Source organism: Dama dama, chromosome 3 (assembly GCF_033118175.1).
Source record: "Dama dama isolate Ldn47 chromosome 3, ASM3311817v1, whole genome shotgun sequence".
Lineage (NCBI taxonomy): Eukaryota > Metazoa > Chordata > Mammalia > Artiodactyla > Cervidae > Dama > Dama dama.
Genome location: NC_083683.1, coordinates 59,682,845 through 59,697,739, shown reverse-complemented (window position 1 = coordinate 59,697,739; position 14,895 = coordinate 59,682,845). Strand labels below are relative to the sequence as shown.

Sequence of the window (14,895 nt, the reverse complement as noted above, 5' to 3'; positions counted from 1 at the left end):
ATTCAACTGTCTTATAAACTTTAATTTGGAGATGGTGTGAGGAAAAAGTTACTGAAGCTATAGAACAGCTCCTTTCTTCACCAGATGAATTTAGAATGAAGAATAAAATTGGAGAAGGGAAGAAGGCACAAGGACCTCAGTTATCCTTTATAGCTGCTCTTTAGTTCTTAAATTGAAGATCTTTGGATGGAACCAAATTGGGAACAGTTGCTCAAGTGGAAGAATTTGGACTCCTTCCAAACCTCCATACTCCTTGGATCTGGAGTTGAAAAGAAAGCTGTTGGTTTCAGTCTCACACTATCAATTGATAGTGTGTATCAGTTCAGTTTGAACTGGAATTTGTACTTGAAGGTAGTAATTACTAGCCTCATATTTAATAGTTACAGACTTTTATTTTGACCTAAGCTAAATTTTTTTAACTCAGTTGTTCATTATATATTTCTTAAGTATTTTGTATGCCAACAAGGAAGGATACAAAGTTTAGATAGTGTCTAGACTAAGTGCAGTGTAGTGGGATTATGTAAGAAATATGACACTCTGACAGGTCATGTGTTACAGAAACCACTCTTTTGTGTCTGTCTTTATGTTAAAGATTTTTGTTGGCGGAGGAGAGGAGCTGCTACTGCCGCCGCTGCTAAGTCGCTTCAGTCGTGTCCGACTCTGTGCGACCCCATCGACGGCAGCCCACCAGGCTCTGCCGTCCCTGGGATTCTCCAGGCAAGAACACTGGAGTGGGTTGCCATTTCCTTCTCCAAGAGGAGAGGAGAGGGAAGCCAAATTCTGAACTTCAGGAAAGCTTATACTGGGTGCACTGAAGTAGTGTGTATTTTGCTTGTTTGGGGAGCAAAACCCTTCATGTAGAATTTAGTTTTTGATGTACCTGGTAGTAGGTCTCTGAGAGCAGTGCTCATTCAGTGATCTGACAATCAAACTTCAAAATGAAAATGTATGTAGGTGATGGGAAAAAATTTATTCGGAAGTTACAGACTTAGACATCCTTATAAGTGTACTTGTCTTTATATAATGACTCATAATTTACATTTAGTTATTGTGTATCTACTGTAGCCATTGTTTGGCTAATTTTGGAAAATAAGTTTTGTTAGGCAAATATCTGTGACATCTTATTTCTACCAAATTTATATTGAATAGAGAACCCTCTAAGATAAGGCATGTAAGATGGAAACTGAGGTAGGTAGAGACTGATTCAGAAACTTGGGTAGAAATGTTGACGGGAGCTGGAACTCTTAATTATTTAATTATTTATAAGTAGTTCATTCTGTTGTTCACTTTGTGGTTTATGTGCCATATTTTTAGTACCAAATTGGCTTCCTTACCATTAGTTGAGCTTTTAACAGAGATTGCAAACTGATTTTAATATCTGCTTGAAATGTAAACAAAATCAGAAAGTGAAATATTTTCTAAAAAGATAGGTATGTATTAGATTATCTGTTTTGTGGATTTTGTGTGTTAGTGTATTCTTTTCCATGGTATAGAAAACATTTTATAAGTGCAAAATTATATTTTGCTTATATTTCTCTAAATGGCATTTTTTTTTTCCCCCCAATAGAGGAACTTTGAACAAGTGGCCTTTGCTGTGACAATAGTGGTGGTAACATATAATGCAGGAGTGGCATTGATAGAATTTTAGGAACACCGAAAAAGTAGTGTTGTGCCTGTCAGGAAGAGTGAAGGTTATAGGACAACTACCGCAGGCATCCCAGTGATGTACAGTATATCTGACATTAAAATTATATGGGAGGTGATCAGCAAAAGTGTGTCCCTCTTCAGAGCAAGGGCATGGTGATAATGAAAAAAAGGGTGAGAAACACTGCTTTTAAGAGGAGCGAATTGAAATTTGGTTATTTTACTGTCTGTCTTAATTTGAGTGTTGTCTCTGACCTGGCTGCAGCTGCTCATGTGTTATGAGGAACATGATCTTGAGATGCAGAATCTTGAAAGTCTACCTTGGCTTTAAAATGATTATCATAATTAAATGTAGGGAATGAAATAGTGGATTTTTTTTAAAACAAACCCTAAGAGCCGTTGCCTACTGGAAGTTATATATATTGTGTAGTTCTATTGGTTATTAGTTGCTATGAACAAATAGGGTAATATTTGGTAATCTAAAATAATTAGAGGGGTAATATTGATTATTTTTTGTTTTTGAGTACCATTAAAATTTCCCAATGGTAATAATTGAAAAGCCCGCATATAGAACTTGACACTGTTGACTCTCTTTGACAAAGTTTGTCCAGTAGACTTTCAGAGCTCACCTTCTTTATATGTGCTCTGTGCTATTGTTGTTTAGTCCCTAAGTCGTGCCCAGCTCTTTTGGGACCCCATGGACTGTAACCTCTGTCTCCAGAGGACAGGCTCCTCTGTCCATGGAATTCTCCAGGCAAGAATACTGGAGTGGGTTGCCATTTCCTTCTGGGGATCTTCCTGACCCAGGGATTGAACCTGGGTCTCCTGCATTGCAGGCAGGTTCTTTACCACTGAGCCACCAGGGAAGCCGTGACTTGTGATACTCATTTTACATAATTTTAGAATGTGTATGATTTTCCTCCTTTTAATGGGAACAGAAAGTAGGATGTGTTCTGTATATAATTATTTTTTTAATCTGGAGGGTAGGTGTGATATGGTGAAGCTGAAAAGGAAGGTTACTGATACTACAGAAGACTGTGTTTTGAGTTGTCTCTTAGTAATGGTGGTAATGTATTCAAATTCATTAATATTTTTTCACCAAGTCCAAATGCATACCATGGGGCTAAAAGTACAGGCTGTGGCCTTGGAACTGAGCAAAGCTAACTAGTCTACTTGGAGATCAAACCCCCAGGACTATGGTCTCAATTAGCATCATATTTCAATCAGTTGGAAGCAGTCCAACTACCAGACCAAGTGACTGATCGTAAATATTGGTAGAATCATATCAGTATTGAAAATTGGTTGGTGTCACCATAGGAATTCGTGGATGGACAAAAATAGTAAGTTGTGATTCATCAGGTTAGTGTAGCTGCAATTATTATGCCCGTAAATTATTGTCTACTTATGTGAACATTTTCCTAGATTTATAACTAGTGAAAAATCAAATAATATTTCATGAAAGTATAAATTGAAATACTTTTAGTGCTGCTATTAATAACCCTTGCATTCTGTTTTACTCTCCTTCAAACCATATATTGTGATTATAGTCTGCTCAGGAGGATGGAAACAACTCCATTTGAATAATAGTAACAATAATTGTACTTGATGTACAAAACTGGATTGCAGAAGATTTCGAAGTGCCCGCTGCCCCTTGCGGGACACTTGTTGGTATCTTAAGTTTGTGGAATCACTGCTGCAGCCATGCCACCTGAAGCTTTAGCTACACTGAAACTTCTTAACAAAACTCACCCTTCTTTTTTCTAATTTTTACTGTCACTGCAGTTTGATCGTGTTCTTTGGTTTCAAAAAACTCAGTTCTCAAAGGTTATTTTGGTATTGCTGTGGAAACAAAATTATGGCATTATTCAGTGATTTGTGGTCTTAGTTTCTGCCCATTGCTAAAGAGGTCTTTCTTTTCTGATTTAAGATCTTGTCCATTATTAAATAAGTTACATACATCAGCCTCATAACAATATTGTTATGTAGAGATTCTGTTGCATAATCAGCAAATTGAATAACTTCATTATGCAGAAGATTACCTGAAACGCTATATAAGTGGTATTTCCCCTTCTAGATTTTTTTTTTTTTTTCTTTTTCTGTTTCTTTTTAAAAAAATCTTTTTCTGGCTTCCTTCTGAATAGCAAAACAAGAGCCATGTTTCCTTGGGACTCTTATTATAACAGTATTTTGTTGATCTGTTCATAGTCATATTACTAATGCCTTTTCAATGTCATTCTTTATCCCTAAAATGGTTAATACCTAAAACTATTAGCTTCTCCTTACCTGCCATTTGTATTCATTCTTACTGAATTGTATTGATGGAGAAGATAGGAATCATATTTGTTTTCTCAGTGTAATTGCCTCTCTTATTACTTCGACAGAGGAGCCTGGGGGGTTGCAAAGAGTCGGACAGGACTGAGTGACTTCACTTTCACTTTTCAGAATGAAATGGTTCACATCCATTTAGGTACTTTGTGGTGGAAAGGAAGTTAAAAATAGAGCTTGCCCTCTGCTACTGGCTAGTCAAGCCAGTGGCCCAGTAACTGTTACCAAAGGCTTTAAATGATGCTCAGTGTCTGCCAATACCTGCATTTCATTTTTCTTGTGCTTGTTTACAGGTTGAACTCTTATTTTTCTATTTTTCTCCTGTTCACATATTTGCTTATTTTTCATTTTCCTCTTACTTGCATATCGCTTAGGCATGTAAGTGGCATCTACTAGCCTTGTTTTAATTCTGCTGGTGACACTTGAAGGCAGAACTTTACTAGATTCTTCCTTGTTCATGTCCCTTTTCTCTTGACCATGTAGATATGTTTTGTTAATTGACTATATATCTAAGAAGTCAGGTAAGCATTAACTCTTTGTTGACTGAGAATAATAAAACTATTAATAGACACTAATTTGGATAGTTTAACCTGTATTTTGTTTCTCTTTCCCCTGTTCATTTGTTGTGACATATAGAATCATTTACATAGCCACATTTCTTTATCCCTTTCCTGTGGCTTAGCTTACTATGATTTTTCTAAAACAGCTTCCACAGAATTGGGAAGCATGATCCTGAATACTATAGAAAATAATAGTTGTATTTTTCTGCAGTTAAAAATATTAAAGATTCATAATGGCTCTGATTTTTGTTTGTGATATTTTTGTATGAAAAATTTGTAGTCAGTGTTGGTACTTGTAGAATATTTTGCTTCCGTGAAAAGTTTATTATTTTATTTTGTCTACATGTTATTCTGTTCCTAGAGGAACATTAGTTCCTATAATAAGTATCAGTGGGGAAATAGAATTCATTGTATAGAAATTCACTTTATAGGCACTGTTCAAGAAGTGGCATAGAGTGCAAGATTTGTACTGAGATCTTTGACCTGTGTCTTCTACCAAATTTTTGAAAGAAAATAGTTGAATAATTTGCATTCAAATCTGTTTTAGAAGTCATCTGACTATTGTATAATCTAGAACATTATTTCTGTATCTCAGGAAGCTGAATATGGTGGGCATGATCAGATAGATTTGTATGATGATGTCATCTCTCCATCTGCAAATAATGGAGATGCCCCAGAAGATCGGGATTACATGGATACTCTCCCACCAACTGTTGGTGATGATGTGGGTAAAGGAGCAGCACCAAACGTTGTCTATACATATACGGGAAAGAGGATTGCATTGTATATTGGGAATCTCACATGGGTAAGTGACTTGATTTGCATTAAATCCTTGGGGATTGATTTCAAACTATTCCAGTAGTTAATTTTTTCTCCAGTTTTATAAAATAAGAATTTCAAGTTATTAAATTGGTTCTGCATGCTTTCTTATGCACTGGGGTGGGGGTCGGGTGGGGTGGGGGGGGGAACGACATACATGTACCTTTTAAATATAGTAAGTACCAGAATCTTCTAGTTCTGAATTTTGTAGACATTCAGCTTGTTTTGGTAGAGATTCCAGTTAAGTGTAGTTCAATTATTTTACTTTTACTACTCCTACACTTCAGCTATCCCAGCTTACAAAGGAAAATGCTCACATAAAGTCTCAAGCCAGGATTCAGAAATGTAGAAGGAAAGATACGCAATATGATTCTTGTTTTTAAGAGTTTTCATTATCCAGATCATAATTACAGACATGCTGAGTTTCATTTTTGCTCTTAAATTTGAAATCTGATTTACGGAAATACTGCTATTATATATTGTATTTTAATTTGGTTTATGAGACTGTAGGTTTATTGATTGGAGTTTCATTAGCTGAATGTTTAGTATTATTATTATCTGTGTTTTATTAGAATTGAATCTTAAATATTTACTAAAATAGTCCTGTAGAGTTTTTGCATCTCTATTTAGAAACGTTTATTACACATACTTGAAAATTTAAAAATTGCCTAGAAATTAGTTGTTACTGTACATTTCCTTAATAGTGTTTTTAAATGTTTACATATATAAAAAACTGGCCAATCTCCCATCATCTGAGCAATTTTTATAATGTTGCAGACAGTAGCATTGTAGATCTAAAGAGTGTGGTTGCTAAGTAAGGCTGAGTCTTGGCTCCTATGTATGTTTTATAGCCTTGGACAACGTCTTTAACCTCTCTATTGCATAGAGTGTAAAATAGGAATTATATGTAAAATGGGACTTCTATGTTTAGAGAATTAAATATTTGATAAAAGGGTATGGTAGGCACTGAATGAATACATGTTAGGATTTTGTTTGTATACTTTGAAACGTAAGGTGGAGTTTGTTTCCCCAAATAATTTCTCTTAAGAAAAAAAAAGCGGCAGGTGAGATTGGTCTACTGAAAATTTAAAGTCATAGCAGTTGAAAGCTGGAAGAGACCAAAAACACATTAAGGTTTTTTTTTTTTTTTTTTTTTAAAATTCTGTGTTCTCTGTGGGGGTATGTACCTTCTATTTCCGAAACTCTATCAACGGACGAAATTATGTCTTCAGGTGCTTTTGTTCTATTTAAAAATTGGAGACTGACTGGCAGTAATTGTACATAGTTTGCACTAAGGATTAATTTTCTCTTGTTTATCCTGAGTTTACCCTTACAAACTAAGTTGAAACAATAAAAATCTTAGATATGTTTTGATGGTTAATGAGGGGGAAATATCTTGCAGTGGACAACAGATGAAGACTTAACTGAAGCAGTTCATTCTTTGGGAGTAAATGATATTTTGGAGATAAAGTTTTTTGAAAATCGGGCAAATGGCCAGTCAAAGGGGTAAGAATTTTGTTTTCTTTTTCTTTTTTTTTTTTTTTTACCCAATGGGATTTAGTAGCTAGCAATTACAGTTTTAGGGGTGACTTTACTTGAAGTTAATACTTATCTACACATGTGTAGGATGTTTCTTTTCTACACTGACAGGAGGTTCTTGGGCAAAGATTCATTCTCATTTAATGTATCCTGTGATCTACCTCCCTAAAACTAGTGGAGCTGGGAGATTAGGTCTCTTTTCCAATTTTCCTTCGTTTTCTCCATTATGGTTGAACAATGACAGTTTGAAGAAGCATTACTCTCCCTGTGGTTAAGAGGTATTGGAATATGGGCAACTGAAGAATAATGTAGCATGGATGTTTTGCATTATTTTTTTAACTATTAAACTACACAGATGAGGTAGGATCATTATAAAATATAGATGTCCAAAAGTAAGACAGTAAAAAAATATAATGTCATCATCTGTGGGTGATTACTCTTGTCATTTTAGTGAATATACTTTCAAGTATTTTCCTAGTGCTTATATTTTTATTGCAAAAACAATAGGATTGCAATTTATGTTTTATAGTGTACTTAAAACACAGTAAAAAAAATTAACAATAAATATACATTTTCTCTAATGTATTAGTTCTTTCCATCATACTTTGCTACTGTAATTTATTTTACCGTTCTTATTTTTGGTTCTTTGAGTTTTCAGTTTTTGTCTATTATAAATAATGCTTTATTTAAATCTTTGGCATAGATTTTGGATTTTCTAAGAGATAATTTGCTAACTACAGAATGATATCCAGTGTGCCAGTGTGCAGTAACTAGGAATATTTTCAAACATGTGCAGAGTCTGACTGCTTTTCATGAACTTCACATCTACTGCCTGGTCCACGCCACTGTTATCTCATTGAACAGTAGCTTCCTGCCTGGTGTACCTGCCTTCACTCTGATTCTCTACAGTCTTATATAGACATATAGCAGAAGTTGAAAAAAAGTGACAAAATATTTGTCTTCTCAGAATGTTCTTTTGATTATCCATTTTATTCAGAGTAAAACCCAGAGTCTTCACTGTGGTCTGTAAGGCACTGAGACCTGTTTGCCCACTACATCTCTGACCTCATCTCCTACTACTGTTTGCTTTGCTATGCTGCTTCAGCTACATTAAGTAGTCTTCGCTGGTCCTCAGACACACTGCTGCTTAAGACCTTTACATTGTTTCTTCTGTTTGATTTACTTTTCCCCAAAATATCCACCTTTGGGGTCTTTGGCTTCATTCAGGATTCTGCCTGAGTTCCCCTTCTCTGGCCACACGGTGCGAGATCTTTGGCCCCCCCGCTTTTCTTACCTCGTATGTTATTTGTTTATGTCTTGTCTCCTACTGTGTTTAGATTGTAAGTTCCAAAAGAGCTTTGTTCACTATTGTATTCCCTAACCCTAGAATGGGTCCTGGCATATAGGAAGTGGTGCTCAATAAATGTTTCTTAAATTAGTGAATTAATTAAATTGTTTCTAAATGTTGTGACCCAAGGTAATCTTGAATCAAACAGCAGACTTGGTTGACCAGGAGCTAATTAAAGGACCATTTTGAATACTAGGGAGTAAAGGCTCCTAAGAGACCTTCTGAGAATAATTTAGAATATTGTATAACTTTATGAATTGACAATCATTCATTTTTTTCTGTTCTAAATTTATTTTTTCCTAGTGATATAAAATTCACATACTATAAAATTCATCCTTTTAAAGTATTCAAATCAGTGGACTTTATTTATAAAGTTGTACTACCAATCTTATTGTCTATTTCCAGAATGTTTTGATCACCCCCAAAAGAAATCCTGCATCTATTAGCAACTGTCTTTGTGGATTTGCCTGTTCTGAAATGGTATCATGAAGAATGTGGTCCCATGTGCCTAGCTTCTTGCTCTTAGCATAATATTTTCAGGTCTCATCATGTAACATTTGTCAGTACTTATTTTTTAAAAATATTAATATTCCACTAAATATTACACTATGTGAATGCACCACATTTAAAACCTCAAAAATTTAGAAATTCTGAAAATTTCATCCATCCTTTGGTGGACATTTAGGTTGTTCCCATGTTTGCTGCTATGAATAAGGCCTCTGTGAATGTTCATATATGAGTTTTAGCAGCATTTTTTTTAAGGAAATTGTTTCTTTTATCTAAATAGATTACACTGTAGTTCCCATATGATTTGCAACTGTTCCAAAGCCACCCTTTCATATAGACAGAAAAATCTTTAGTGAAAGAAGTTAAATTTATCAACATTTATAAAAATTTCTAATTTTGTTCTTAAGAATAATACTCCTCTATATTCATGTACCAGTTTGTATGAACATAATATTTTCAGTCAGTTCTGTTAGGTACATGTGTACATTCAGGAGTTAGGTTTTGTTTTTTTCCTGCCATAAGGCTTGTAGGATTTCAGTTCCCTGACCAGGGATTGAACCTGGGCCATGGCTCTGAAAGCCCCAACTCCTAACCGCTAGACCACCAGAGAATTCCCAGGAGATTTATTGGATGATATTTTAACTCTATTTAACCATTTAAGAAGCTGCTGGGATATCTGTCAAAGTGTCTGTACCATTATATATTTTTTCATCAAGCAGTGTATGAGGGTTCTAGTTTATCCCACATCCTCACCAGCACTTGTTAATTGTCTTTTTGATTAGTGTGTGAAGTGGTATCATTACGATTTTGATTTACATTTTGCTGTTAGCTAATGATATTGAGTATCTTTTTATGGTGATGTTATTTGTAGTAATTAAAAAGTGGAAACAGCCCAAATGCCTGTTGGTTGGTGATTTTGAGGAAATGTGGTATATCTCTATAATGAAGATATGAAAAGGAATTAATCACTGACACATGCTTTAACATGCATTAAACCTCGAAAACATCATGCTAAGTGAAAAAAGCTAGTCCCCATGAAGGACCACACACTGTATTATTCATATTTAATAAAGTGTCCAGAATAGGCAAATCTGCAGATTTAGGGTTAGAGGATGGGAGGAAATGGAGTGACAGCTAACAGTTACGGGGTTTTTTTTTTTTGAGTGATGAAAATGTTCTTAAAATTGATGTGTTTATGATGGTAAAACTCTGGGTATGCTAAACAAAGCATTGAATTCTGTACACTTTGAATAATATGATGTGTTATTATAAAAAAAAAGTTAAAGATGAAAGTGTGACCATTGTATTCTAAGAAATATTTTGTTTTCTTTGGTAGGTAAAATTAAATTCAGACCATTTCATTTTTAATAACAGCAATAACAGTTAATCCCTCCTCACTTTCTACCCACACCCCTTTAAACACCTTTTAGGTTTGCCCTTGTTGGTGTTGGATCTGAAGCATCCTCAAAAAAGTTAATGGATTTGTTGCCTAAGAGAGAGCTTCATGGTCAGAATCCTGTTGTAACTCCATGCAATAAACAGTTCCTGAGTCAATTTGAAATGCAGTCCAGGAAAAGTAAGCACCCCCTCAGAGGCTTTTTTTAAAAGATGTGCATTTTAACCAGTCTTGTTAGCATTTGTTATGTGTTGTATTGGAGAAGTCATCTTAATATTTATATTTAGTTCATTGGAGAATCCATTTTAGAAAATCCATGCTTTGAGTTTGATTTAAATTACTGATTATGACTGGTTCCGTATACTGGAAACCTATTCCCATTTTTCTCTAAATGTTACAGACCCAACATTATACAACAGTGCAAGTATTATAGCCCCGCCATTCTTATCCTGTCATTCCCATCCTAAAGAAAGGAAGAAACTACATTCTAATCCTTAGGTTGAAGGAAAGTTATGTGGATGTCTGTTATGGTGGGGGAGAAACTACTGATAACCAGAAAGTATTCGTTGATTTTCTGCTTGGCACCAAGACCTATCACCACTTGGTAAAGTGACTATAGAAAAGATTTGCCATTATATACTTAAGAATGTTATCACTTAAAGAGATAAACGGATGATTATGTAATTAATGGAAATTTGAGTGGTTGTTTTTCTTAATGTTCTAGCACTTAAAATTTAACGGATGAATGTTGAAGACTTTGAATGATTTATACTTACTGAAATTTAGATTTCTGTTAGAGAATTTTGGTCTTGGCTGCTGCAGAATACTGGTATTTTCAAAGTAACTCATTATTTGTTTATCAGAAATACATTTAAGCATAGATCTTTTGAGACTTCAAAAGAATTCAAATAGATGTGAATGTTTTCCTAAATGGGTACTTCTCATGTAGTTTGGACTGGCCCAAGGCATCTGGAAGTTAGTAAGCAGTATACATAAACTTTGATTTAGAGTTGTTTCTAATATCTAACAGTGGTTACATATCAGAGAACTATTTTAATAAATGCTATTTATGAGTATTTGGATGTTTGCAGCTACACAATCAGGACAAATGTCTGGGGAAGGTAAAGCTGGTCCTCCGGGAGGCAGTTCACGTGCAGCATTTCCACAAGGTGGTAGAGGACGGGGCCGTTTTCCAGGGGCTGTTCCTGGTGGGGACAGATTTCCTGGGCCAGCAGGACCAGGAGGGCCACCTCCACCTTTTCCAGGTAAAGTTTTTCTTAAATTGCCATGGATAAAATGTGTCTACCTAATACCTCTTTTCCTTTTCTCTCTTTTTCAAGTAATGCATTATTAATGTGACTTACTCTCCTTGTTATGCTATTTTTGGAATCCAGGAAATTTGATCAAGCATCTTGTTAAAGGAACTCGGCCTTTGTTCCTGGAAACTAGGATTCCATGGCATATGGGGCACAGCATAGAGGAATTACCCATTTTTGGCCTAAAAGGTCTTTATTTTTCTCCAAACTTGCTTGACTTATATATAGAATATTTACATCCGTCTTATTTTCTTACCTCTTAAAAAATCCTTTCAAGACCATTTTTCCTTGTTTCACTTTCTAGCTTGACATCAGAGTAGACTATAAGGTGGGTGATTTCACTGTAAGAAGTGTGTGTATGCTGAAAGATGGAAACTATCTCTAAGCATTGTAATCTGTTAAAGTTTTTGTTTCAGTAGTTTTTCTTAAGCATTAAATTGAGCTAGTTAAATGTGTAAGGATGTACTTCACCTTTGTAACTTGTTAGTGTAGCTTTTACCATATGGGTTTCATTTAAAGAGAAAGAGTCTTGGTCTTTGAGTTATGCTTTAAAAGTATAATTGTGGCATGAATATTAAAACACCTTATTGAAGTGTTTTTCTTTTTTTTTTTTCTCTCTTTCTCTCCCCTTTATTCTGTAGCTGGACAGACACCACCACGTCCGCCCTTAGGTCCTCCAGGCCCGCCCGGTCCACCAGGCCCTCCACCTCCTGGTCAGGTTCTGCCGCCTCCTTTAGCTGGGCCTCCTAATCGAGGCGATCGCCCTCCTCCACCAGTCCTGTTTCCTGGACAGCCTTTTGGGCAGCCTCCACTGGGCCCGCTTCCTCCCGGCCCTCCGCCTCCAGTTCCAGGCTACGGCCCCCCTCCTGGTCCACCACCTCCACAACAGGGACCACCTCCGCCTCCAGGCCCCTTTCCACCTCGCCCACCTGGTCCTCTTGGGCCACCCCTTACACTCGCTCCTCCTCCGCATCTTCCTGGACCACCTCCAGGGGCCCCGCCGCCAGCTCCACATGTGAACCCAGCTTTCTTTCCTCCACCAACTAACAGCGGCATGCCTACATCAGATAGCCGAGGCCCACCACCAACAGATCCATATGGCCGGCCTCCACCATATGATAGGGGTGACTATGGGCCTCCTGGGAGGTAAGTTAGTATGCATGGGTAAAAATAGACTTGGTATATTTGATCTGCAAAAGCTATTTTTCACTCTTGTTTCTGAAGTTTTAAAAGATTAGGAGCTTTCCCCAGATACATTATTTTCTGTATATTTTCTCTTACAAGAAGCAGTATGATACGGTGAAAAACATACTGAACAGGGTTGGGAATAATCCAGCTCTACCACTTCCACAGCCTTGTGATTTTAGGGCAAGTCACTTTATTTCTATCATTTTTAAGTTAAAAGAGGTTGATAAAGATACTGAAGCAAGCTAGTGGGATCCTCAAGCTACTTTAAAAATTTTAAAGTCAATATCATCTGCCATTGATGACACTACATAGAAAGCTAAAGTTTCTTCATTTTTTTAGAAATTAAGTCAGTTTATTAAATAGTATCTCATGCTTATCAGGAGTCCTGTGTAGCAAAATTACTAACTTTTAATTAAAGTGGGAACATTAAATAATTTATAAGCATCTTTGGGTAGACAAAGACTTGTAAAACACAGGCTTTATGGGAATTAAAATAGTTAATGGCAATCCTCAGAGAAAAGCTGCATGGAAACTAAAGCACTTTAAAGCTGCCCACGCTCAAACCCTGATCTGCAGAGCTGTGTTCATCTTCAAGAGCTACTCGCATTTGTCCCCTCAGTTTTTGTTGAGTTTATTGTTTGATTTTATATTCTTTCACTGTTCCTGTTGAATTACTCTGTATTTCAGTTTGTCTGAAATTTCATGTCCTGCAGGGATGGATTTGAGCATCTGCCTAATTTCACACAAGTGTACAGGGCCAGGGGAATAAATCTGATGTTGTAGATAAAGTCTTCTGACAGTTATCTATCCATAGACATTGTATCTTTTTGAGTGCCTGGAATACTTTGTTTTCTTTTGAGAAATGTTACATCTAGGAAGGTAGCACAATTTTTCCTCTGTTAGACTTAATTCCAGAGAGCAACTGTCTATTAAGTGTTCATTGTATGGGAGTGGGTTAGGTAGCTTGGTTTGATAAGTTTAGAGTTTGAATCGCATGTCTTTTTTCTAACATAATTGAATTTCTGTAGTATCAGTTTTTCTAAAAATGTTTGTGTGTATGTATTTGATTATTACTGAGTAATTTTTAATTGGAAGTGAGAGAAAACTCTTGCTTTTTTTTTTTTTTTAAGGAAATAGGATGGGTATGAGTCACAGAATTGATCTGAAATCATACATGAATGTTGAAAAACTTATAATTTGGTTAGACTGTTTATAAAAGTTTTGAGAATAACAATAACACCTTATAAACATGCAGAAGGTTGTATTAGCTTTTCCTCATCTCATCTGAATGAACTGCTTCTGCTTGCCTCGATTCACCATCCTACCTAGTAACTAATAACTAAGATGGCAAAACATTTACCTTTTCTGTACTACACACATAGTCACAATTTTTTAAGTTGTCCAGCAGCTTCAGAAAATCTTGGGCTTTTGTTAACGTTTTTTTCAGTAAATATTTGTAGGTACTGAGGGTCTTGTATTTGCCAGATATCCTGGGGATTCAGTGGGGCATACAAGATAGGTCTAAGATCTTGTCCCTCCTGGAATGTTATTAGTTAGAGATTTATTATTATTCTGTTGTGAGTTGGGCTCTCTGCCTAAAGGATCCAAATATAAATGAAACCAGATTTTGGCCCTAGCTTGGGTATGGTTGTATATTTTGCAGTCAGCATGTTTTGCTTAGATATACATACATATATAGAGAGACATCAAAACAATTTTTTACATGTTTTTGTATGACTGAAAAAATATTTATTGCATTTTATGTAGATATAGCATTTCTGACCTCCAGAAAGATAAGGTTTTTAAATTGCTAGTTTATTTCAGTTGAAAGATAATGGTACAAGGGAATTTTGCATATACCTGCTCTGTTTGTATGACAAATAGCATATTTCAATATGAAAAAATAACTATTAGCTCTGAGGCACTTGTCAAAAGCAGTTGTTTGAATTGCATTACACTATTATGACTAATTTAGAAAATCTTGTGTATGATTGAAGGTTTATTTTGATTTTATAGGGAGATGGATACTGCAAGAACGCCATTGAGTGAAGCTGAGTTTGAAGAAATCATGAATAGAAATAGGGCAATCTCAAGCAGTGCTATTTCAAGAGCTGTGTCTGATGCCAGCGCTGGTTTGTATATTTCTTTCTGTATTAATATTTCTTATTTATGTTATTAGGAATGACCTAAAATTTGTAAAAAATGATTTTAGTTTTGGCAGTGGGCAGGCTTTCCCTGGTTGCAGCAAGCAGG

The 14,895-nt window shown here is 35.8% G+C and overlaps 1 protein-coding gene across 5 annotated transcripts in view; it reads left to right on the top strand.

The window, feature by feature from the left end:
* Positions 1 to 14,895, top strand: part of CPSF6 (cleavage and polyadenylation specific factor 6) — a 31,991-nt gene that overhangs the window by 2,758 nt on the left and 14,338 nt on the right. For 3 of the 5 annotated variants that reach the window (XM_061130376.1, XM_061130359.1, XM_061130366.1), the window contains exons 2-8: positions 5,125 to 5,334; positions 6,751 to 6,854; positions 10,173 to 10,318; positions 11,230 to 11,403; positions 11,533 to 11,643; positions 12,096 to 12,600; positions 14,659 to 14,774. In XM_061130376.1, the coding sequence (XP_060986359.1) occupies positions 5,125 to 5,334; positions 6,751 to 6,854; positions 10,173 to 10,318; positions 11,230 to 11,403; positions 11,533 to 11,643; positions 12,096 to 12,600; positions 14,659 to 14,774 (1,366 nt within the window). The remainder of the gene's footprint in view (positions 1 to 5,124; positions 5,335 to 6,750; positions 6,855 to 10,172; positions 10,319 to 11,229; positions 11,404 to 11,532; positions 11,644 to 12,095; positions 12,601 to 14,658; positions 14,775 to 14,895) is intronic. The other 2 variants (XM_061130395.1, XM_061130386.1) reach the window with 1 other exon arrangement.